This window comes from Lepisosteus oculatus, chromosome 4, assembly GCF_040954835.1.
Source record: "Lepisosteus oculatus isolate fLepOcu1 chromosome 4, fLepOcu1.hap2, whole genome shotgun sequence".
Classification (NCBI taxonomy): Eukaryota; Metazoa; Chordata; class Actinopteri; order Semionotiformes; family Lepisosteidae; genus Lepisosteus; species Lepisosteus oculatus.
This window is the reverse complement of record NC_090699.1, coordinates 46273034-46298360: the sequence shown is the minus strand read 5'-3', so window position 1 is coordinate 46298360 and position 25327 is coordinate 46273034. Positions and strand designations below refer to the sequence as shown.

Here is a 25327-nt window from a genome sequence, read left to right as displayed (position 1 = left end):
TGATGGGTCATTTTCACGTTCTTTATTTCAGAATAATGTTGCCACTATATACAGAGAGATTTTCAAGCTACAGCAGAAGTAAAGTAGAGATCACATGCATGCACCTGTCAGTCTCCCTGGGGGAGGGTGTGTGTGGGGGGGCAGAGCCACCCACGCCCACTGAGACCTCAGCACTCATGACCTCAGTGCTTCATGACAGTGGGCCGTGGGAGACAGGACACAGCCCCGCCTTCAGGCGGGCACACGGGGAGATACGTCATTATCAAAGTCCACTCAATTAACACGGTGCTCTTGCATCAGCTCACAAGGGGGCGCTACATGTCCAGTAGCTGTCAATCCAGATGAAACAGGACGAAGGTGATACACCAGGATGGGCTGTGCCCCCTCCGCACACCCCCTTACTGCAGGGATAGCTGAGAGAGGCAACATTACAATATGGCTGACAAATGGATTTTGCGCTATGCACACAACCTGTGGTACAGCCTGACGGGCATTTCTCCTGCTGCTTCTCTGGCTCTTTCCTGTTTCTCTCTTGCTCAAGAGGCACCAGTTTCTTTCTAGCTGCTCATTTTCTGCTCCAGTACCATGGCTTTCCCTCAATGCCTCAGTACTGACTGTAACAGAACGCTGCCTCGTACAAAAAGACAACTGCAGCTGGGGTCCAGCAGTCTCATTCTTTAAGGGAGTTACAGGCTGCAGCTCTGTGACACTGGAGTCCTGGCAGCATGATACAATTTACATTGGCTGCCAAGTGTGGACAGAAAAATACAAAGTAAAAAATGACATTACTCTCTAATAATGGACAAACTGCCTTCACTGTTGCCTAAGGAATATGACAAAATGTATAATTCTTCCACAGTTCTCCTCAGTAGTTTGCACCAGGTCTTTACCAGATCTTCACTGTGCTGTGCCAGACTACACTGTAAAAGTCCACCCATTATCCACTGCTGCACCTACACAGGGTCTCGGTGAGCCGGAGCCTAATCCAGCAGGAACAGGGACTAGTACACACACAGGGGTAGGGTTCACACACAGGGACAATTAAGAGACATCAACTAACCCCGGCCAGCATGTCTGTGGGAGAAGCCAAGGAGAACATGCCAACTCCACACAGAAGTGGCCCAGGCTGGAAACGAACCCAAAACCCAGCAGCAGAACTGATAGCCACGCTTTCCCTTCACTCCAAGAACATAGAACAAATACTTACTAAGAGCTGCTCAGGGCTATATAACAATATAATAATTATTAATAATAATAATAACCTCAAAAAAGCAGTCTGACAGCGTAGTAAAATCATAGGAAAGCACAGTGATGGTCAGTACAAACCGCTTATAAGATAATGTTGGATGCCAAATTACACCTGTGGCAAAAGAATAAATCTTCTTTCTCAAATGACTGAAAAGACCTTAAAACCTGGGTGTTTTGCTCAAACCACTCTTTATCACAGAAAATAATCTGTTTTCAGGTAACACTGAGTGGTACTAAAAATGAAACTACAAATATGATTCAAGCATTCCACCAAAACTATGCACGTAGAATTGAACTGTGATGAATCAGTCCTTCAGTAGAGAGTGCTCTTTGTCTCAGAGCTACAGCCTGATACCAGAGTGTGAAACAGGACTCCTGTGTCGGCACTGCTCTGTGCTGACAATCCGCAGTTGTGTTTCAGTATGGGAGACCCTAAACCCTCGCCAACATCAGGGCTGCCCACTGCCCATAAAATCAGGTCTAATTTTAAAGGTATGGAAATCCCTAAAACACTCAAATCTGGAATTCTGGATGAAATAAGCTGTCTGCTACAGAATGAACACCCTCCCACCCATGGGAGGAAAAAAATACTCCTCTTTCCCAGACACCAAGAGATACCCCACTCCTGGTGTTCTGTCTGTACGTCAGTAAAACAAAATGACAAGCTTGACAACCCTGGTCAACATACTCTATCCCTCAACTCATCTCAGATTGCAGAGACCCTGCTTAGCCCTGTGTTTTCAGCGACAAAGAGAAGTTTGTGGAGAACAGACCATAAAGGCAAGGAGGCAATCCACTCCAACCCATTGCAGGGATAACACGGGAGATACCTTCTTACACAAAGCGTTCTGTGAGAATGGAACAAGATACCCAGCCATGTGCCGATAATTTGGCTTCTTTTAAATAACAGCTGGTTGAGATCCTTTGTCAACTAAATACCAAACAGGTTAGATGGGCCGAAATAGCCTCTTCATGCTTGTAACCTTTTTAATGTTCTTATTGAGGTTCAATGCATCACTTGTCTGCTTTTAAAAGCATAATCATTCAGAACGACTAGACAGTAGTCTCTCCTGAAATGTCTGTCAACCCTCTTACTTAATTTTCTTTTTAAACCCAATAGACTAACTTGGGAAAAATTTGGGCAGTTTGCCTATTAATGAGATAAATGTGAACTCAATAAAACAGCATCATAAAACAAAGCAAAGCTATAACCTTTCCTTTAATCTATTTAAACATTCTCCCTATCTCCCACTTCACAAATAACAAAATTACAATGGCATCATAAACCATTACTAATCCTACAAGCTTACAGCACATTAAAAAAACAAGAATAAGAACTGTTCTCCACAAACGCTGGTTTATTAATAGATACAAAGGGAACTACGGATTGTTCTGCACTCAAGGGTCTCAGAAATAAATGAAGGAAACTGAAACTTCACTCCATGTGTCAGTCTGTCTTTCAGTCTCCCACATGACCATGTGCACAGCATTACATCAGCATACTCAAGGATCTTGTCAGGTATTGTTGTTTTCCAAAGAGGGAAAAAAACATTGTCTTATTAGAAGAATAAGACAAAGGGCATCAAGAGATTTCAAAAGCAGTCTCTCGTGTTACTTAAAAAAATTGGGAGACTTCTTTTAACCTGGTACCTTTTCTCCCTGGTATTGTAAACAGAATTGTCCTAATTATCACCAGCTTTGACACTGTTAGAGTAACTCTTATCAGACTGAACCTGGGAAGCAACAAGAGCCACTGCTCTGATTCAGGTCTGTACAGGAGCTGAGGCTGCTGGGTTGGGGTAGAGGATTACTCACTGTCTCCCCCCTGTGGATAGGACATGGCAGTGTTGACAGCCAGGTTACGGCTCAACGAAATATGGATTCTTCTGAAACCTCATTCTCCCGCAGGATTCTCACTCCTTGCTGGGAGGGTCACATGGTCAAACTGTTGTGTGGCTTTTTGTTTCGATACCTTAGCTTCCGTGTTCATTGCCAGACAAGAATGACCAACCTATTACAATGTAAAAAACAAAACTCTCTCCTTGGTAATGTTTTTGTGTGTGTTCTATGCCTAGATGGGGCTTCTTTGCTGTTTACAGAACCCTGCTGCATTAAAATAAGCACATACTCCACCAGGCATCGTGGAATTGTCCACTTCTGCATAAACTGCTGTGTTTGAGTCTGCTCTGTTTTGTACTGTTTTGTGCCAGGTGGATGCTGCACATTGGTGGTGGTGGAGGGGAGTCCCCATTACCTGTAAAGCGCTTTGAGTGGAGTGTCCAGAAAAGCACTATATAAGTGTAAGCAATTATTATTATTATTATTATTATTATTATTATTTTTATTATTATTATTACTGAATGAAGTTTGCTTCCTCCCAGTCTTGAGGGTGCTCATGTTAACATGGTAGGGAAGCGTATGCTCACTGGAGCACTACTGTGGACTCCACTGCAAATACTTTCCTCCAATGCCATTGTAATGTAACAGACTTCCAATTAAACCAGAAGCAAGTTTACCTAGAAATTTATTTGACTCCAAACTGGATCTCAAAAGTTTTGAGCAGCCATTCTTCCTTACAAACCTGAACCCCTCAGTATCGACAAAGTCCAACAGTAGCAAAGGGGAAATAAGTGACACATCTTCTGTATCTTTGTTTTGGTTTCAAAGTGGGGTCTCTTTTATTAAAATTACAATTCATTGGACTGAAGAGGAAAAATACAGCCCTCCAACAGTGCCAGGCAATTTCTATTACTTTTTGTTGTACAGCAACAAACGATTTGCTTTGGAAATCAGTGGAACAGCCCAAAAATAGAAATACTGGCGTCTAGAATGAACAGAACTGAGAGCTATAACATAGCGGAGGGATACAAGATCAGAAACACATAACACATGAGGACAAGCACTCAGGAAACTGGTTTTGTTATTTTCTTTTTTCGCTACTCTACTGTTAAACTCATATTACAGGTACTAAACACTCTGCTTTCACACCTCTACCTCCTGTTCCTGCCTCTGATATCTCCTGCCTGTCTCAGCTGCACACCTAACCCTGAATGTTAAGGATCTGTGCAGACAAGCCGTGGTGCCAGTTTTTCAATTTAGCAAAACGTGGGCCTTTTACTTCTGTTTCAAACCTTTCCCTGTGGCATGGAGAAAGAGAGAAAGAGAGGGGAGAGAAACAGAGAGAAACAGGGAGAGAAAGAGGGGGTTAGGGATTGTGACTTCCATACCCCTGCCTGCCTGCCATCTGTGGGAGCTGGGATTTTGGGGTTTGGGCAATCCAGCACTTCTCAGTCCCCCATTGTGGCCCAGAGGAGCCTGTTCTTAAGCAGCACTAATGAGTCTCAGCTTAACCCAAACCAGAACAATGAAAAGCAACTTTCGGTACTCTAACAGGACAGGAGTAATTTCTTCTCCCACCAGGCAATTGAAATGGTTTCCCAGTTCAGCATTTAAAATAGGCAAAAAAGTCTTGTTTGTATATCCAATCACTTGTTTATATAAGCTTATATAGCCTGACATATTAAATTACATTACTATTAAATTGATCTCTAAAGAGAATGGAAAGCAAGATTTGAAGTTGGTATTGCTTAGTATTTTCACACTGAATTCTTTACAAATGTCAAAACTGTACCAGAGCAGGGTTTTCTGAACCATTCCAGCTATCATACAGTCAAGAGCTGCTGTACAGCGGGGATTGCTGTGGGTCTGACAGGGAGCAGGATTCCAGAGTTGGTGCCTAAGACACACACTGGCAATGGGACCCAGTCTCCAAAACTCAGGCCATGCTCTAGCATATATCACCCAGAGGGACAGCCTCCTGGCACATGGGGTGGCCCAGTCCTGAGAACCCAGAGGAATGGCATTGGGCTCATGATATTCAGGGAGCCACTTCAGACTGACTAACATCGAACAGGGCATTGCAAACCAGCCAGTGGGCAGCATTAGTGCTGAGGTGTAGTCTGCTTAGGAAACCCACTGAGACTGCTCAGGGTGCGTTTACTGGAAAAGAGAAGCACAAAACTGCCCAAAAACCTCACCCACTCCCATTATATGGCACTTAAACACATTCCAGCTCCAAAAGGTCAGCTTCCTCTGAAGCCAAGGCCTTGGAGCATTTAACGAAGTTGCAGCCGAGTGTCCTGGAAGAGGGCCTGGCAGAAGATGTCTGTGTCCTGGATTAAGCTGTGTATTAAACCAGCGCTTGGCCTAAGTCTCTGATGTACTGCTGGGACTGTGTGTCTGACAGATAAGGCCACCAGAGCTGCTGCTAGCTGCCTACCTTGATCTCCTCAGAGCATCCTCGTCTGGGTCTTGCACTGAAAGACAGAAGAAAACAGGCGTCAGCGTTTGAGGTGGACAAGTGGACACCAACTGCACTGACTGTCACCATACTTCCTGAGAGAAAGGATTCAGGTCTTCATGGAGAATTCTTGCCTTTTTTACATTCAGCTAAACCAGTGATCTGTGACCAGCTCTGCCTAGGCTCTTAAGGAAAAGCTTTACAGCTTATAATTGTCATTCTGGCATACTTAGAACATAAGAACAGTTACAAATGAGAGGAGGTTGGTTATTTTAGCCTTGTTGGTAACCAATAACTGTTGATCCAATAATTTCTTGGAGCCAGCACTTGTTCTAGTGAAATGGATTGTTGTTTAGTGGTTTATTGTGTTGATCCTGACATAGTTTCCTAAACAATATAATTTATCAATAGTTTTGGTAAAACACTTTCCTCTCTGACATTAGATTGGAAGACTCGGAGGACAGATTTGATCTCTTGATGATCCTGACAGTAATGGCATTCCCGCTCCTTAATTTCATATACTGTATGAGTTAACTGTTAGTCTTTAATGCTTGTTTGTGTCTGCTCTGTTGTATGCTGGGTGTTTTGCTGCTGCCCTTTGCTCCAAATGTCAAGGCTGTTCCTTTGAATGAGGCAGGACTCTCTATTACACTCTTACATGTAATATAATTCATATCTTACATTATATAACACAAGAGAAAGGGTCCAGATAAACAGTGGCATTGTACAGATCATCAGCACTGTGTGTGAAAGGGGAGCATGCTGTACTTACTGTACTCCGTTCCTGTGATGTGAGCCAGGACGCGGAAGGACTTGGACTGCAGGTTGGCAGCACGGCGAGCCCAGTCATCCAGCTCGCCCTTCTCCTGGTTCTTGACGACAGCCTGATACACTGGAGAAGCACTGTCTACGAGAGGGTCTTTAACAGGGAGCGTACTGCAACCACAGAGAGAGCCGTTGTTGTCAGTAGGTCCTGAACCCTACTCCCTGCTAGGCTGGGGTCACAATACCCCCCCAGCCGCTGAGGCTACAGAGGAAGACCTTGTTCAACACACAACATATCCTGTCACTAGCCACTCTCCTGTATGGTTATCCCATCCAATAGGTAACTTGCACGCATGTAATAGGATACTTCTAGACTATTATTGAGACCTGGACGAAGACCTGGGGAAGTAACATCTAAGTCTGCACAACTAAAATAGAAGACAAAAGTAGAACCTAGGCAAACAAACTTTCTGTCTCCAGTAATTAATATTAAAATACACAATCACTATAATATTAAACCTCACAATCGCTCAAACCCAGAGCCCTGGGAGACCCCTCTTCCACATCAGAATCGCTCAAACCCAGGAAATGTCATCAGCATGTCAAGGCAACAGAACATCCACAATGCTCACCACCCATGAAAATCTATGGAGCAATGAAACACTGGGGTTCAAACTGGACAGACACCCCAATTTAAAGGTACTGTGAATATATCTGGTGCCATGTAAAATCGGACTTGTAGGTGGACGATGGGAGAGTTGGGCTCTTGGGGCTCTGTGTGGAGATGAGCACAAGCCAGCATCAGGACCTAACCAGACATGAACAATGAACTTCTGACCTGCCTACATCCTTTAACCAGACACCCAACATAACCTTAGACATTTCTTTAATACCGGAGCTGGAACAGACTCAGAACATTCGCAGCCACTTCATTGTGAAGTACATTAATTGGTTCTTGGTATATCAGGCAGCAGTGGATTTGGGAGTGACAAACCTTGTTTGTTCTGTACACATTTCATACATAAAACCCTGCTCTCCTCAGGCCCAGTTCTTTGAAGATCAGCCTCAAGAATTAGCTTCCATTCTTCCAGAATCCAATTTCACTTTGTTCTGGGCTCCTTTGAGAGGTGTAATTTCTGCCTTTTGGTGCCACTGAATGCTGCTCAGGACCATAAGCCATCATTTCTTGTGTAGCTACTTCACACTGTCCTTTAAGTACCTGTCTGAACATCTCGATAGCTGGAAAACAAACCAGCAGCTTTTGCCCTTTAAGTGTTTTCCTTTCCAGACCACACCTCTGAACACAGATGCATCAGAGGACTGTGGACTTAGTTGGCTTAAGGAGGATAGACTTCAGGAGTTAGGAAAGAATAACAACACCAGTGAATGAAAGCAGAGGATCACGGGTTAAACACCAAAAGCACAATGGACTGAAGGGGTGTTCGTTAACTGCAAATACACTGTAAAACCCAAAACTGATTTCTTCTATAAGTAGTACAGGAAGCCTTTGTGGACAAACTTAGTTGGTGGAGGTTACTGGCTGGCCCAGTAATTAGGTCAGGTTAAGACCATGAAAGTGAAAGTATGGTTGACATCCCTTGAGAAGGGCTTTCTCCAAATCAAAATGCACCCAGAACTCATAACTGATACTACAAAAATGAAGTGGAATTATAAAACGAATACCTGGTACATTGTTCTGGCACACTCCATTTAACTGGGGCCACTTAAACAATTGTAACTTCAAACATTTTTGTTTACTCAAAGTTTTTGTTTTACTGCCTGTTAAGTGTTGAGGGCAAGTATGTTGAGGACTCAAAGTAAAGTTGTGGGTGCCTATAACAATTGGCCAAAAATAGGCACCAATTCTGGTGCTTGGAACCCCATTGTCTACTCCTATTCACTGTCACTGTACTTTCTGCTGCTTACTGGAACCAGGAAAGACTGGAATGGCTAACCACTAGATTGTCACATGTAACCGTTTTCAGCTTTTAAATATATGGAGATTACAATTAATTTCACAGGGCTCTGCAAGTCTCCAACCATCTAAGGCTTGAAAAGAATGAATATGGTTTAATAATGCAAATGTCTACAGCTATTTAGAAAGTGAGGACTCTAGACAGAAAACTTAAAGACATTTAAGGTCTAAGCATCTCCATTAACAGATGGGTGATAAACTGGGATTGAGACACTAACACCTGGTAATGGCAGTTTTCTTCAGGTCTGAAGGGGCACCTGCAGAGACTACTACTCCACTGCAGGTGAGGCTTCTACTATTTACTGCAAACCAGCAGCCCCTTCTTGTCTGAAACCCAGCAGGATACCTGGTCCTGCAGTGAAGGAGAGGGGCTCCTGGTTTATGCTCTGCAGCTGGAGTTCATCTGAAATTTATCACTGTGAATTACTTTAGATAAAAGAATCAGCTAAATGACTAATTACTCTGCTTTACATTACATACAGTCACGTGTCTTAGATTATTAAAACAAATCAGGACAAGTGAGCATTTAATACACCATGCAATGCAATGTAGGAGTTGAAACTAATGATTCAGTGATAGGTGGGATAAACACCTGGACTGGTAGGAAGAGAAGATATCAACTCTGCATTGGCGGCAATATGGAATATGGAGAACTGATCCGTCCCACTGGTTCCCAACACAGAGATCTGAAATGCCAGGGAGGACAGGGCCACAGCTAGCAGCTCAGCACCAAGGGGGATGAGCTCGTTAGTACAAGGATGAACAGGCAGGAGAGACAGACAGACGCCATGCTCGTCTGAGGCGAAGATTAGTCTACTTACGCCAGGGGAGAGCCGGCAGCACCGCCACCGCTGTGAGTCACATGACCAACCGGTCGCCCCCGGGCAGGGCCGCGATTGCAGGGGGAGGGGGGAAGCAGCAGGGCAGGGGTGAGACGGATGGTGCAGTGGGGGTGGTGTTGGAGGGAGGGAGTGAGAGAAGGGGGAGAAAAGGGAGAGATACATGAGCTCTATACAAACAGCTGGAGCCCGGCTGTACTGTGGTACCTTTCCAACCACCTCCAGTAGACAATATCCCACAGTCTGATACAGTTTGATGTAGCTGGACGAGATCCTCGGATCAGTTTGTTACTACCCAAGGGGCTAGATGGGCCGAAAGACCTTCGCTCCTTTGTGTGTTTGCCAGACACGCTGCCCCTGCCGTTTCTCCGCAGGCAGACAGGGTGTGCACTGGGATGAATCCACTGGTTATCGATGTGGAATCACTGCCGGGATTTCTCAAAGGCAGTGGACGCGAAAGGGGCAATCGTGATCATCCGTCATGACTCCCGCCTACAACGATGCGGTTTAGCAGAACACGCTGCACATGTAGGCGCTGCTCCTGCAAGCTGACTGGGTGCAACCATGCGCTGCAAAAGCGCCCCCTGCTGTTCACGGAAGACAGGCAATCGAGGCCTCACCTGTGACAGCACGGTGCACAGAAGGAAGCTGGAGACTGACTTATCAGTGACACCGACAGCAAGGCAGGATACAGCCGGCAGGATTTGTACTAATGCCCACGCTGATAACTCTCCATCAGGAAGTTGACTATAATGCATTTGTATTGATTTTACAAGTACAGGATATCAAAGAGAAACTTCCTAAATTAATTTAGAATAAGTTTAGAATAAGATTTTTAAGGTAATGTAAAAAAGGAGATGTGTGTAGAACAATATTTAAACTGAAATAATTTACCTTTTACAGTGTTCTCGCAAATTACATTACAATTTCATACAGTGTTTGTACCTGGAAATCCATTTATTTTTAGAAGGCAGCATAGGAATGAATTAACAAATTCCTGTACTGTGTTTTCAGAACTCAAGGTCAGTTAACGTTAATGAAATTTGAAAAGCTCCTGGACTGTGCAAAATTAAGAAAGAAGTCTCTGAAGATATGGGGAGGGAGCACACGTATGAATTAAATAAAGAAGAGGACAGACGCTTCAGCAATGTGATTAATAGCTAGTGAACCTGAGGTAAACAGTTTAATAGGGAGAACATGAGAGATGGTTTTGGACGAAGGCACTTCTCTTTTACATGTCCACTTTGAAGCGGCAGGACATGAGTCCCAGCTAGGTCTCTTCAGATATCCGTATCCACAAAGAGACACTTGTCTTCTCTCTATAGCCTGAAGCACAGCCCTGAGGGAGCCCACTGCCTCACACAACAGCTGACAGGAGGGAGACAACCCAGTGAAGAAAGCAGACTAGGAGCTCACAGTAATCGTCTATCACACGAGAATTAAAGTGTTCTTAGAAGATGTTGGGGAAACTCCCCTAGAGAGAACAGGGAACAAGAACATCTATCTAGCTTTGATTTCAGAGTGACCCTACTTGGCAAAGGATTAACAAATCACGGAGCGACCAACCTACTCTAGTGCACTAACATACAGTGAAAGCACAGTGAAAGCAAATTAAATTAGAGCATTGGAAACCATGGTGAATGAGCACCGTGCAAATGTTTCTCCGAAGGGTCTTCAGCAGCCAGTGGGCTGTGGGGTGGCAGGCCTGTGCAGAATGACGCTTACCTTGAGATGTCGCTTCCCCTGGCCTGGGCCTGACCAGCAATGGCGTCCATGATGGCGTCCTGGGAGTACATGCTAATGGGGGTGTTGTACTGGGCGTGGATGATGGTAGCCTTGCCACCAGGCCCCTTGACCTCAATTGGCTTGTGTGTGGACAAGGCAGAGTCCTTCAGCACGCTGGGGTTGAAGCTGGGGATATACTCAGTGCTGCAGGCAGTGGGGGACGTGAGAGAGACAGAGAGAGAGAGACAGTGCAGGACAGACAGAGACTGTGAGGGAGGAAGGGTGGCAGCGGAGAGTATCCCAATGTGACAATGTAACAGTAAGGAAGGGACCAATCAGCAGGTAAATTTAGTCAAGAAACCTGTACTCTCTGCATTGAGATGAACTGGCCTATGCCTGGGTATGCCGGTAACAAAAATACCTTGGATTTAATTATTGTTTCTGTGGGAAGCTTTGCAGGAACGTGGGGACTCGTGTCATTCCTCACAGATGGGCACCTTCCTCTCAGAATAGCCCATTCTGCAACAGAAGCTCAAATACAGTAAGGATCTACAAAGCCAATTCAATCAGAGCACCTAGGTCAGCACCCCTACTCCTTCGAACAATGCCAAAGGATTTTTCATTCCCACACACAGCCAGGACTACTGTGGTACTGGTTTGGAATTACTGGTCCAGAGGGAGCAGTGCCTCCTACTGGTCAACAAACACCACACCAGACTACATGCCTTGCTGTGATCCCGAGACCAGGTCTGTCCTCAGGGTCAGAAGGCTGCCTGCCACAGGTGGCCTCATGGACTAGTCACACAAAACCTAATTTTTACTAATATCTTAAACCTAATTAATAAAAGCAGTTAATCCAGCAGCCATATCACCCTGCAACTCACAACTGGCAGCCCACTGAAGCTAAGCAGGTGTGAGCCTGGTCAGTACCTGGATGGGAGACCTCCTGGGAAAAACTAAGGTTGCTGCTGGAAGAGGTGTTAGTGGGGCCAGCAGGGGGCGCTCACCCTGCAGTCCATGTGGGTCCTAATGCCCCAGTATAGTGACGGGGACACTATACTGTAAACAGGCGCCGTCCTTCGGATGAGACGTAAAACCGAGCTCCTGCCTCTCTGTGGTCATTAAAAATCCCAGGGCGCTTCTCGAAAAGAGTAGGGGTGTAACCCCGGTGTCCTGGCCAAATTTCCAATTGGCCCTTACCAGTCATGGCCTCCTAATAATCCCCATCTATGAATTGGCTTCATTACTCTGCTCTTCTCCCCACCAATAGCTGATGTGTGGTGAGCGTTCTGGCGCACTATGGCTGCCGTCGCATCATCCAGGTGGATGCTGCACATTGGTGGTGGTGGAGGGGAGTCCCCATTACCTGTAAAGCGCTTTGAGTGGAGTGTCCAGAAAAGCACTATATAAGTGTAAGCAATTATTATTATTATTAGTATGGAGATACGAAGACACGGTATTGTATTTATAAAACATTTAAGGAGCTGAAACAGACTGAAATCAAGTGAAAAGGACAAAACGTAAACACAAAAAACAAAGCGGCCTCATATAAGACAGCATAATTGCAATCCTTTTAAAGCCACCACACTGCTCAGAACCAAGTCTGTTACAAACAAGTCCAAGAAATGGAAAAAATGCCCTAGGCCCTGAAATAAAGGTCAAAAGTAGATGTAACAACCACTCCAATAATAAAATATTTTCAGACCAGAGTACACATATTGAAATTACTGGGAAATACATTTAAAACTGAGAACTGGAGGCAAGTTTTACATAGAGAACTGTGGGAGTGTTGAACATGATGCCCAGCCATATTGTTGAAGGTGACACCCTGGCTTCTGCTTCCACTCTTTCAGTGAATTGCTAGATGAGGCTGTCAGATCAGTTAGCTGCTGTAACCATTCTTTTATTGTGATCATATTATTTATTCTGTCTTTAAAGCTACAATGTAGAACACAATATTTTCTAAATGCAACATGAAAAATGGCACATGGAAGCCTTTTGACCTTTAAATTCAGAATCACGTACCTCTTCTAGCAATATCTCCAGACAAGAGGTACTGTAACCCATTAGCTTATGGACAAATAGAATTGCATGCATATCCACCTTACAATGGGATTGTCTATCTTTCCACTCCATCATTCACCACCCAGTTCACCAAGTCACAACATGCAGTCTGTTCTCTGCTGCTTTATCTTCAGAAATGGAGACTATTGTCTAAACATTGGAGGTTCCAATAGAACTCAGTGTTATTTCATTGTCGCATGCACTCAACTAACTACCAAGGACTGGAGCACAAGGGTCTTCATGAAACTATGTGCATTGAAAGGATCAGGCTACAGAGCACTATACTTAGGTACTATCTGAAGAAAGGCATTATCCTCTATGTCAAACTGGTGAAAGTGCAGTAGTTGTAGCCATTTAGAGGCACTACTGTTCATCTGCAACAGTCAGCACGGTTGCACAAGTCAATTACTGTATAAATTAAAACAAACTGAAATGGTGTATTATTAACCACCAAATAAATGTAAAGTGTTATAATTCATGTCTCAGTTTCTTTAATTTCCATTCCTGGCTGATTAAAATATTTTCTGACCTTTATAAAATGACTTATAAAAATGCAAACGTGGGTTTACCCCATTGCTTATGAAGCTGTGAAACTGCTGTCCTGACACTGTGCAGACCAGAGCAGAAGCGACGCTGCTGTCTCCTGACGTAGGCAAGTCTGAGACACAGTTATAGTGTACCTGAAAGCCTGGAGCTCTACAGACATTGCTTACAGATTGGCTGCATGTTATATGAATCACCACATGCAATGGAATAGAAGGGTATTCCTGTCAAAGTTCTAAAGCGACCCAGGCTACTGGCTCAACAACCAATCACAGACAACATGCTTGGACACAGCACAGCCCGGAGCACAGGCTCATGGGAAATCATACTAACTTGGCAACAGTGTTGGCAATGACCTGATGCAGTGGAAAGAGAAAGAGAGAGAGAGAAAAATCAAAGTTAAAAACACATTCGAGACCTTTCACTCTGGCAACATCACGACATGACCTCAGGCATGGACAGCACTGCAGGGCGTGACTGTACTCAGATGTCCTGATGTCCATTGGTGAGGACAGCCATGAAAATTGTTTGTCTGGTGTGCAAATGAGCAAAATACTCCACTATGGCATCCTGATTAGAAATACTGTACCAAACTAATTTGATTTCTCTTCTACCTCAACCATCTAATTTTATGACCCTGAGCAACATTCAGTTTTTTTTCCCTATAGAAATTTTCTTCTAAGAGAGTCTTGAAATGCTTTGTGCAGATCTTTCTCAGAGCTTGCTTGCCTTCCAGGGAGTTGCCCTTGATTTATTAATTCAATTGGCCTCACGGGCTCCATGACCACGGGTTATAATTGGAGTCTGAGCTTCCTCTCAAAGCTTCTCGAGGACTCCAGACTCTGCCGCCATAAACACAGTTTTAAGGAGTGATGGACAAGGACAGCAGCCACCACGCTGTGCCGCACTGACCCCAGGCCACCGCCCTCCAGCCAAACCAACCGCAGCTCCAAAGCCAAGTTACAGCAGTCACAACCCCACCACATCACCTGCAGGGTTAAAGTTTATGCCAGGGTTCAATAAAGTCCTTTTTTGCCTTGCATGAAAATTCCTGTTTTTCCTAAGCAGGGAGAGAGATGTCCCGGGACATACAGAGCCAGTGTTGGATGTACAGAAACTCGAGCCCTCGAATTCCACTGCCTTTTAAAGGAAAGGCAAAAACAGGTGTCCCTTTGCGCTGGCGCAGAGAGGGTGTAACACTATCGCACACAGCGGACTCAACACCAGCGCCCTCGCTCCAGCCCTGCCACTCGCATGAAGTCACCTCTCCCACTCGCTTGGCTCATGTGCCTCAACTTTCCCATCTCTCGTTTTTAAGGTGGCTCTGACTCTGGATTTTCTTTTGGTATCCCCAAGATGATTCTTTACATAACAAGCTACACAAAGTCAAGGACTTTCTGGGACTGGAAAGTTCTGTGAAGTGACTTTGATGACATAATTTGCAGCTCTGTCTCTAGCCCATAGCAGTTTTTCAAGTAAACACCAGCCAAACAGCCTCAGAGAAACTTCTTCATATTCTCATATTTTAATGTCCATAAGTTTAACTGCCAATGAGAAGGAACAATTTAATCCATTATTCACAAACTTTATCATCAATTGTTCTTCAGCAAAAAATCTTAAAATCAAAGCCAGTTTTTAAAACCAAGAATTCTTTCTTTGGTTGAACTAATGCCCTATGATGGTACTGTATATTACACTCCTTATGTGTTATATACCATCACAGTGCATTATCCAGGTGGATGCTGCACATTGGTGGTGGTAGAGGGGAGTCCCCATTACCTGTAAAGCGCTTTGAGTGGAGTGTTCAGAAAAGCGCTATATAAGTGTAAGCAATTATTATTATTAATTATTATTCCATATGCTCCTTTAAGATTATTCACAGGGCACTCCCTAACTCCAGCTTGGCATATGATTTTCTTTCTGAGGCCTGCCTTCCTTCAGGAGAAGTAGAAGATTTTGTATGTTTGGAAGTAATGAAGGAAGCCATGGAAAGGCACAACATCCTGCTTGTGAATACAGAAGCTACGAATGGCTAAATGTTCTGAGTCTCTTCTCTCCAGCCTGGGATGGAGGAGCTGCTGGTGTTTCTAGTGTCGTGACAGCAGCCTGCCAGCAGATGGAGTCCACTTTATGCAGGGGCAATCCCACAGCACTGGTGAGAAGTATCAGACAGTCACAGTAGCAATATAATCAGACTACATGACATGAGTAACGAGAGATTACTTTAAGGATTGCTTCCAAGAAGAACACTTACTGAACATGTCTGGGTGTCACTTAAGAATTATGTTACAGGCAATTCTCTTTCTCTAAAAGACAAAAAGGTCAACTGAAGTTACCTCGACTGACAACATACTTCTTTAATATTGACACTCCAACAACTACAAGTTAGAGCAACTCAAAGAGTACATACTACGTGCAGTCAGAGTCTGGGTTTAAGCCACTGCCTCAGGCATGCCTTCTATACCTTGAACTGCCCCCCCGATTGCCTGGGAAGGGGTGCATGACCGCCTCTGACGGTCAAGGGAGGTACAGTACATCTCTCTGATTTGTCAGGCTCATTGTTCACTATGAAAATTGGTGCACAAAAGGGGACAAGCGATGACTTTCCACATTAAAGTACATAAATACTTTATATATTTCTACAGAGCATTACATTTCTGATGCTGTTTTAAGGCTTAATTCTAACATGTCAAGGAATATAGTAACGAAAACATGCCCTCCCTCTGTTTTACACAAAAGAAAAAAACATAAAACCAGAGGCAACCCAAAAGGTAATCCAAGAGATCTGCTCTGTTACTCATCAGGAGTCCTGTAGTGGACTAATCCCAAGAGATTTGCTGTGGTACACAGCAGGAGACCTATAGTTGATTAAATCCAAAGGATCTGATCTGTTAGAAACATACCTTCTCAACAGTGCTGCTGGGTCAGCCTCTCCTCCGGTTTTTGTGTGATTCAAAAGGAAGGCTGTGTCTATAACCCCAGTCCTCCAAGCAAACAGAACACTGGAAGTCTTACATACTAACAGAGAATGATTCTCACAGTCTCTGGGACCAGGTTCCACTCTAGTCCTGCTCAGAACTGTAATTTATGAGTCTGAAAGAAATAGCTGTTGAAGAAGAAGAGGTTTGGGTTTTATCAGAATACTATATACTGTATTGCTGCAGCTGTGACCATTAGCACCACGTATTTAAAACTCTCTCAGCTCCTCATGAAACTATATTTCCTGATCAATAAGATCCCTACTTATGCAACTGAATGTGAAAGAAGGTTTGTGAAAGTGTTATTTCTGATATTCTAGTAAAAGAAAGAAGCCATCTGCAACTGTATTCTGTGCATTCTTGCAGGATGGGGTTTACAGAACAGCTTTCTGACGGAGACCCGAAGAATCAGTGGACAGACTCTGTTGTGGGTGTTAGTGTGTCCTGTTACATACCCCTGGAGGAGGCCGACAGCAGAGACCCTTCCTCTGCGGCCTCCCTGAGCCTCAGCCATCTCCCTAATGGTGTCGGCTGAGTAAAGGCCTATCGGGGTGTTATACTGCCCCCTCTGCCCTGCCAGTTTGCCCACAGGGCCTGAAAGCCGCTTCGTGGGAGAAGGGCCTCCAGCTTCAGTAATTGAAATGTTAGAGAAATGGTTGATCTCCTGCTTGCTGTAGAAGTAGGTGTTTGTCCCGTTGGTTACCCCCAGTGGCTTAGGGCTGGTAGTGCAGGCTGAGAGGCTGCCATTGATTTGAAGTGACTGATCCTTCAGAAGGAAACAAAAGGCGAGAGAAATGAAACGACAAAAAGAAGGGGAGAGACGATACAGAGAGCAGGGCATAATAAATGAATTCCTGTCCTCACATCTACCAAAGACAGCTTGGGATGAGCAGCGAGAGGTGTGACAATACAGGTTTTCCACTTCAATCACAGACAAGGTGGCCAGATGACGCTTCAATCAGCTGAAACTGAAGTATGCTGTTGTGTACAGTGTTCTCCATGTAATTTAATAGTTGGCTGATTTTGCTGAAGATGATCTTAAGATCAATTAGATATTGTAATACTTTGCTTCAATATCTGTAGCAGCATTCCTGGATTGAACAGTCATTTAAGACACAGCTCCTGACATCCTAGTTGAACAGCACAGTGATGAACTTGGGTCTGGTGATGAACCCCATGACCTAGGGGTTTTGAACTCCTAAGACAGCAGTGCAGTGCTGTCACTGTAACAGGCCTGTTCCTCACAATCCACACTTACACGCACAGGCAGAGGGGATACTTAAAGCTGAAAAGAACAGATAATGTGACAGGTGATTGCCGATGTAAATCTACACACGTGCCATAAAGTAAAAGGCATAGAAAAATAAACACTTTTGTGGGGCAATTTCTAATGATTTACAACCCATTTCACTGCTCTGGACTAAGCAGTGGTATTCTGAGTTCAGCAAGTCCCTGTGTATTTAAGCAGCCATCGCGAGGTGCATCAGGAAAGGGAAAAGACACCACCACAATGGTATCAAATGAATCCCAGCAAGTTTAATCAAAATTCAAATGGTCATGGGGCTGGGGAGGACAGACAGACTGCTTTATTGTGTGCACTTTGGAACCTCCTTGGATCATCTGAAATTCTTGACAATGGTCCGAAGTCTCATCCACAGTAGTCCTATGTGATTTTTTCCACTTAAATCTTAAGAGTTTACTTCTACATTAAAAAAAATTCACACATGCCCATCGAAACAAACACTTAAACCTGGGAGGCATAAGTTATATCACATCTCTTTTACAGGAGAGATCTAATGTAGAAGAGCTATTGACCTCCCAAATAATTACAAAAATCATTAGCACAATGTCAACAGTCATCTTCCCAAACACTTCCATAAAGAATGGCTGGAGAGTGTGGGTTATAGGAACAACAATGCAAAAACACTGACATTTTGCTCCGTTTGAAGCAAGAATGCAACCAGTGTTGCAGAAGAGGAAGACAGTTTCTCATTTTCTCATTCTTTGGCTGCCCAGTAGATGGGGCCAGTAGATTATTCGTAGCAATTGTCAGGGAAGAAACAAAAATTATTACTTTCGAATGTAAATCTTGAATGTTATTTTGCGTCTTGCTTGCATAACCCCAGAAGTGAACTGTGTGCCTTATGTTTGTCACTCAATGTATTGTACTAAGGCCTACTGGGTATTAAATAAGCTAGTTCTCAAATATCATAGCTCTCTTTTTACAGTTTGCTAGCCATTTCCTTCCAATTCTATATCTAAATCTGTTTCCCATTGGTGAATTCAGTGCTCCACTGAATTTTATGATAGTTTTCAGTGACACTTTTTCAGATGCTTTTTATGCTCAACCTGTGACCTCGGTAGCTCTTTCTAGTACTGTGGTATTTTGAATAGTATACATAACTGGAGCAGAATTAATTATGGGAATTAATTCAGCTTTTTTTTTTCAACTTAATTCAGACTACAGATATTTTTGTAAATTTTTAAACAGCCATTTAAATACATTTTAGTTGATATCAGTAATTGTTTGAAGTAGGTTATTAGGACATGATGGGTTATACTTTATTCCTACCACACTAGACCTGTTTATTAAGGTTTTATCTGAGAAACACAGCTACAATACGCTGCCTGACACATGCTGGTTCAGCAGGCAGGGTGACTGGACCACACCCTGGCACTGCCCTGCAGGATCTGTTTTACCTTCTGGTGTGGGATGACGGGCATGGGTGAATCCATTCTGGGGGTGGCCGTGGGCACTGGCGCGGGGCGTTTTGACCTGCCACGGGGTACAAAAAGAAACTTATTAAGCCACAAATCAAAAACAGATACAGAAGCATATGGTCTGTTCCACCTCAGCATTGCACCCCTGACATAACACACCCAGAGAATATGCTCGTGAGCTCCTTCCGTTTAAAACAGACTAGTCTACCACTTAAGACAATTTAGTAGTAAAAATGTTAAATATAAAATATTCTTAGACATGATTTTAGCAGTACAGCAAGATACAGCTTCAATCTTAACTTAGTGTTATGCATCTACTAGACAATAGGTTCTTAAAGACATACACAGTTAAAGTGAAAAAGATAACAGCCCTAACTGATAAAAAGAATTATGATTTGCACTACTTCACACAGACATGGCTATGAAAGGATGGAGTCAGCAGCGGGGCATTCCCTGCAGGCTGAACTTGAAAGATAAGCCAGCAGAGGCCATAAACTGTTGACGCAACTCTTGCCACTGGGGTTAAAGAAGAGAAGAGAGCAGAGCTCAGTAGCTGCAGGATAGTCTCCTGCCCTTTTTTCCAGAGCTGAGCTGACCAGTCTGGGATTTGTCTACTTGATTATGTCAGCCTGCACCCCAGAAGCAAAGCCCTGGGTACACTGACTTCTGCACTGCATAGGTCACTGGCACAAACAGTAGGGTACCAGGCCAGGAGGGAAAGAGACAGAGAAAAGAAAGCAGGGATTTCTGCTTCAACAGTTCATGGATGAAATGAAGGCCATCTCTGATTGGAAGGTGTTTTACTTTTGTGTAAGATATGGCTAGTAGGTGAAATGAAAAGGAAAGGGGAACTAAAATTTATGATGGAAACCTTAGTGACTTTTCCAAACTGACCAGTAAGCACCAAGTATGTTGGGGAAAGATGAAGATGCTCTGAAGATGACTGTTTTGAGAGGGGTTTTGAGAATAATACTTCTGAACAGGGAGGAATCAGCAGTGCAGCCAAGTCAATTTGGAAACCAAGGAGTGAATGTTGGAGTGGATGTGTAACCACCGATAGGAATAGCAGAAAGAAAGGTGGGCAGGGAAAAGGAAAGGGACGGAAACATGGAAAACATTGCTCGAGGCCCAATGTGGAATAAGGGACAGAAGAGCCATTCAGCCCGATACAGCCCATTAGTTAGACTAGCTCAGATCTGTGATCCAGTGGCATGCCTGATGCGGAGGGTAGACATAGACCTGGTGGTATACCCAACAGCTGGAAGATTTTGGAGTGGACTGGTTGAACTGGCCTGAGGGAGGGCTAAGTGATGGAGCTGACCACTAAGGGACTTGCACTAGATCGTCCAGGTTGGGGACCATGGGATGGCGCTGATCTTTACTGGAGTCGAAAAGCAGGTGCTGGGTCTGGCTCTGGAGACGGCACTGGAAGGGTTTTCTTTGGGTGTGTTGGAGAACAGAGGACCACAGGGAGTTCAGAGCTGAGAGCAAAGGTCTCAAGGTGAGGAGCAAGTACAGAACAATGCCCACGTGAAGGAATAATGTGTGAGCAGGTGTGACAGATACGTACACTCAGGAAAGTGCAAGCTGGTACAGTTAGGGTCTGACCTCTTACCAAGCTTTCATTTAAAACTACAGATTGCAGAGAACAGTGATACTATTGTGAAGTGCTCACGTTACTTTCAAGAAACAACTGGACGAGATCCTGGGATCAGTTAACTACAAATTACCAGCTGTGCCAGGTGGGCTACAAGACCTCCTCTCATTTGTAATCCATTTTATGTTCAAATACATTATGTTATGATTTATTTTAGATTTATTTATTTATTTTTAGTCCAGTAACTGAAAATTATCTTTTTTATTATTTTAAACTTATATTTTGGAATGGATGAACAGGTGACTATAAATACCATACAACTAAAAGCAGAGAATTAATCTGACCCCCTTGTGAATAATCTGGGGTGACCCCAGTACTCCCTTAGGGACTGGAATAAACATCATCTACTTGATTATTACTCTATTACGAAAGTACACACGCAATGTTTCTCCCTCAGTCTGCCAGATCAATAATTAATTACATGAAATCTGCTATAGATAAAATCCCAACAATTGGCTTCCACCACCAGAAACAATTTTACAATAAAACAAAACTGGATACATAAAAACCAAATAGATTAAAGTCTCCCCAAGTCTGAAGTCTTTTTACAGTAATTAATAAACAGTAATAAAAAAGAGAGCTGTTGTCAACTGATAAACATTGCTTTCTCAGAAACAACAGTTTAAAATAGTTAATAATAATAATTCCTTACACTTATATAGTGCTTTTCTGGACACTCCACTTAAAGCACATTACAGTACTTTAATGGGGACTCCCCTACACCATCACCAGTGTGCATCCCCACCTGGATGATTCGAAACCACCCATAGTGCACCAGTACACTCACCACACATCAGCTATCAGTGGGGAGGAGAACAGAGTGATAAATCCAATTCAGAGATGGGGATTACTAGGAGGCCGTGATTGGTAAATACCAGTGGGAAATTTGGCCAGGACACTGTGGTAGGACAGCCCTACTCTTTTCGAGAAACACACTGGGATTTTTAATGACCATAATCAGGTCCTTGGTTTTATGTCTCATCCGAAGAAACAAGAGCATAGATTTGTAAATAAATATAGATTTGTATTTTTTGACAGTGAAACAAAAAAACAGGCTTGTGTCTTATCAGATTCCAGAAATACATTATAAAAAATGATCTGTCTTCAATGAACAAGATGGTTCCATTAAATCTGTCAGCATCCTGTGCTGATTTTGAATGTGCGATTTGAAAACAACGTCAGAAGTGATGACAAAAATGGTTCTGGAGATTAAATTACACCCAAATTGAAAGGAAATGTTCCCCTTTTCAAGTCTGACAAAGAAAATAATGTTTTGACTTCAATGAAATGCTGGTGTTACCAAGGACTATGTGGAACAATGATTGCAAAACAAAATAATCAGTGGAGTAAAGACCACTGTGTGGGAGGACTTACACCACCAAAGTGCACTGCAGTCTCAAAACAAGCATCTGACCTTCAGTTTCTGGGAAACAGAATAACTCTGGCTTGGAGCCACAATGAATTGGATTTTTTGTGCAAACTGAACTTGAAGAAAAGGTTTTACACAGCTTATTTACCAGAGCTTTACTGTAAAAGATAAACAGATTTTGTACCTTCCTGATTAAAGCCTAGAATATACAGGATTTCAAGAACGTTAAGGATTTCATCTGTACATAATTATAATTGTTATACTGTTAATTTACTTGGCTGACACTTTAATTCAGCTTACAACTTCCTACTTTTTCTGTACAAGTGTATATGGTTGGGTTTACTGGAGTAATATTGATCAGACACAGTTCTCAAGGGTATAGCATGATTGCCCACACCTGAGTGTTTTGAGTCCTCTATCCGACAGTCTATCTATCCGAGTATATTAACATGAGAACGCATGCATGTGCACCAGCGTACACACGGAAAGGTATAAAGTACCGTTGTATAATACAATACAGTCATTGGAAGCTGAGGAGCTGGGAAGGAATCGTGCAGATCCTAGTTTCGGGCACACAAACAAGTATTTCTACTTATTTGTTTGGCTGTTTTATACCCCTATCCAGGGCTGGTGAACACGCTTGTCACATGACCTCTGCTGAGATCTGTCATAAACCTCTTTCTCACCTGGTGCACTTCTCATCCTGGAACAAAAAGTCATTCTCTATTTTTGTATGATGTATATTATTGTAAAACGTTAATCTAAGTATGGGCTAAGTATCTATTTTACCTAGTTTGTTTCTTTTCTCCACCATCAACAGCTTGCTAAAGCCAAATTGCCCCACAACATTACCTGTCTCATAGCAACTTTGCATTAAAGTAAAAAAGGAAGTAACAGATATGTTTTCAGGAAAGAATAAGAATAATAAAAATAATTGTGAAATATGAACCCTGATCCAGACAATTTTACAAGAAAGACTGAACAACTTTACAACACACTGGTCCTGCAAGTCTCGACTCAACAGCAAAGACAAAAAAACAGGGCACTGCATCACAGTTAAATCTTGAGGACAATGTGCTCAGACATTTGTCTCTTCTGTATATTTTCTTTACTTCTAACACCAGCAGGGATTTCACTGACCTTCCAGACATTATTTTGTTCTAGCATGTAATCCAGGGCTATAGTTTTATCATTCCAATAAAGAATAGGACAGAATAAGAGTCTTTTTTTATTAAAAAGGGGACTTATAGCTCATACCGGTGAAATCTTCATGTACAGAATCAGCCGGGTCTAAACTGGACTCAGCATTGATGCCAATATCGTAAAACAAGACTCTATATTTAATTATAATTTGTGGCTCACTGTCTCCATTTTGCCCCTCTACTCTTTCCTAGAGTTTTTATAGTACGTTTGCTTTTCACTCTGTTGTCATGCTTGACTATGATTCCATTATACTGTATGTCAGTTTAACTTTTTTTAACATTGTACCAAAGTGAAATTTGAGATGTAGAACCTACAGTAGATGATCTCTTCCCTAATTTTCTAACTTGTATTTCATATTCAAGAGGTCAATACTAATTTTAATGCCACCTCCCTTTGCAGTACCTTAATCATCTCAGTTAGTTAATTACTATAGCTTACAGTACTGTATGTGGCCTCCGACTGTGGTGCACTATGGGTCAACAGAAGTTTCTTTGTTTGAAGGGATGAAAATACTGTACCATGATCAGAAAATAACCAGCTGACATAAAAACAGAATAAAGGGAAAAATAAGATAAAAGTAGATTGCAATGAGCATGCAAAGATCACTTCCAGGTCAGTGAAAGAAAAGCGTCCAGTGAGTTATCTGTTGCTGTTAGATTTAATCTGTCTAGATGGTTTATCTGTTCTTCTTTCATGATGTGACGTTGCTGTATGAAAACCAGCCCACGCATTCGGTAAATTGCATCAAATATCTTTTAGCCTTTCATGTTGAGATGGGAAATAATTATCTTGCTTCATTCCTAAATGTATCCACTTTTCACTGCAGTTTTCTTGTGCGTATTGTTTGTATTTGTCCACTTCAGATCTATTTTCATCATCAAAGCCTGGAATACAATTGAACAAATGCAACAGGTCTAAGCTGCACACTTGTTTGGAGAAATCAGTGAACTGGTTGAATTAGATGTTTTTTGTTCTAATTTATCTGTAGCCTTTAAGGTTTTTACTTTATGCCTATTTATTATTTATACCTGTATCAATACTCTTTGCTCATTAACTAATGCTTCAGTTATATCGTTTGCTCCATGGTTTCTAACTTCACAACTCAAACCACCATGTTAGATCAACTAGGCTCTTGACATGCAATGTCCTCATCTCCTTTAATACCACTGAATTCTGTGAAATTTCAATTTATTTTCTACATTACTTAGATAAAAGCCGGTGATACTGGAACAGTGTACTACAGCTCCACAGATATGTTTTGGGTTCAGGAGGCAGGGATATGGGATTCTAGACTAAAGAATATCTCTCAGATTTACTGAATAAGTATGGAATAAAATATCTGTCTGCTTTGACAATGACAATGAATAAAGACATCATTCACAGTTGCAATAAGATTTAAGGGCTAAATCAGGGCTATTTTGGGCATTAATTGTGAAATGTATTGAAAATTGAATTTGGCACCTGGTCACACACTGCCACTGTATATCTTAATCATGTAACTGGCACTAAGATAAATCCAGTCATGTTTATTAAATCCAATTCAATGTGTTTAAACATTTCAACCTGGTGGAGTAATTCACAGAGTGCAGATTAACACTGTTATAACACTAATAACTGGCATTTCACTGGTACCTGATTTCACTTGTTGAACAATTCAGATGGGATCTTCCACATCTAGATTTGTGAGGAGGTGCAGACAGTTAGGTGTTTTGATCAGTTCTTCATTTTAGTTTTGTGCAAATAGCAGTCTGAGGTAGATACCATTTTCTCTGTGAAAACCATGTGAAAACCAGTGTACAGGTCCTCGAATCTTTCTTTCCCAGGTGTTTATTTACCAAGGACTCTCTCTCACTGCTGCCTTTCGTGTTGTTTGTTTCCATGATTTCAGCTGTTTTTCTATTGGTATCTTTAGAGCATGGTCTGAATCTGAACTCACAGGT

The 25327-nt window shown here is 42.7% G+C and overlaps 1 protein-coding gene across 3 annotated transcripts in view; it reads right to left on the bottom strand.

Annotated features, from left to right (window-relative positions):
* LOC102683288 (LIM domain-binding protein 3-like) overlaps positions 1 to 25327 on the bottom strand; it is a 50162-nt gene continuing 24835 nt past the window's right edge. The window contains exons 3-9 of one of the 3 annotated variants that reach the window (XM_069189296.1): positions 19138 to 19213; positions 13793 to 13815; positions 10853 to 11056; positions 9110 to 9139; positions 6321 to 6484; positions 5528 to 5564; positions 1 to 4385 (exon numbers count right to left, since the gene is read on the bottom strand). In XM_069189296.1, the coding sequence (XP_069045397.1) occupies positions 4289 to 4385; positions 5528 to 5564; positions 6321 to 6484; positions 9110 to 9139; positions 10853 to 11056; positions 13793 to 13815; positions 19138 to 19213 (631 nt within the window). In that variant the 3' untranslated portion in view covers positions 1 to 4288. Of the gene's footprint in view, positions 4386 to 5527; positions 5565 to 6320; positions 6485 to 9109; positions 9140 to 10852; positions 11057 to 13792; positions 13816 to 16892; positions 17204 to 19137; positions 19214 to 25327 lie in introns of all 3 variants that reach the window. The other 2 variants (XM_069189297.1, XM_069189295.1) reach the window with 2 other exon arrangements.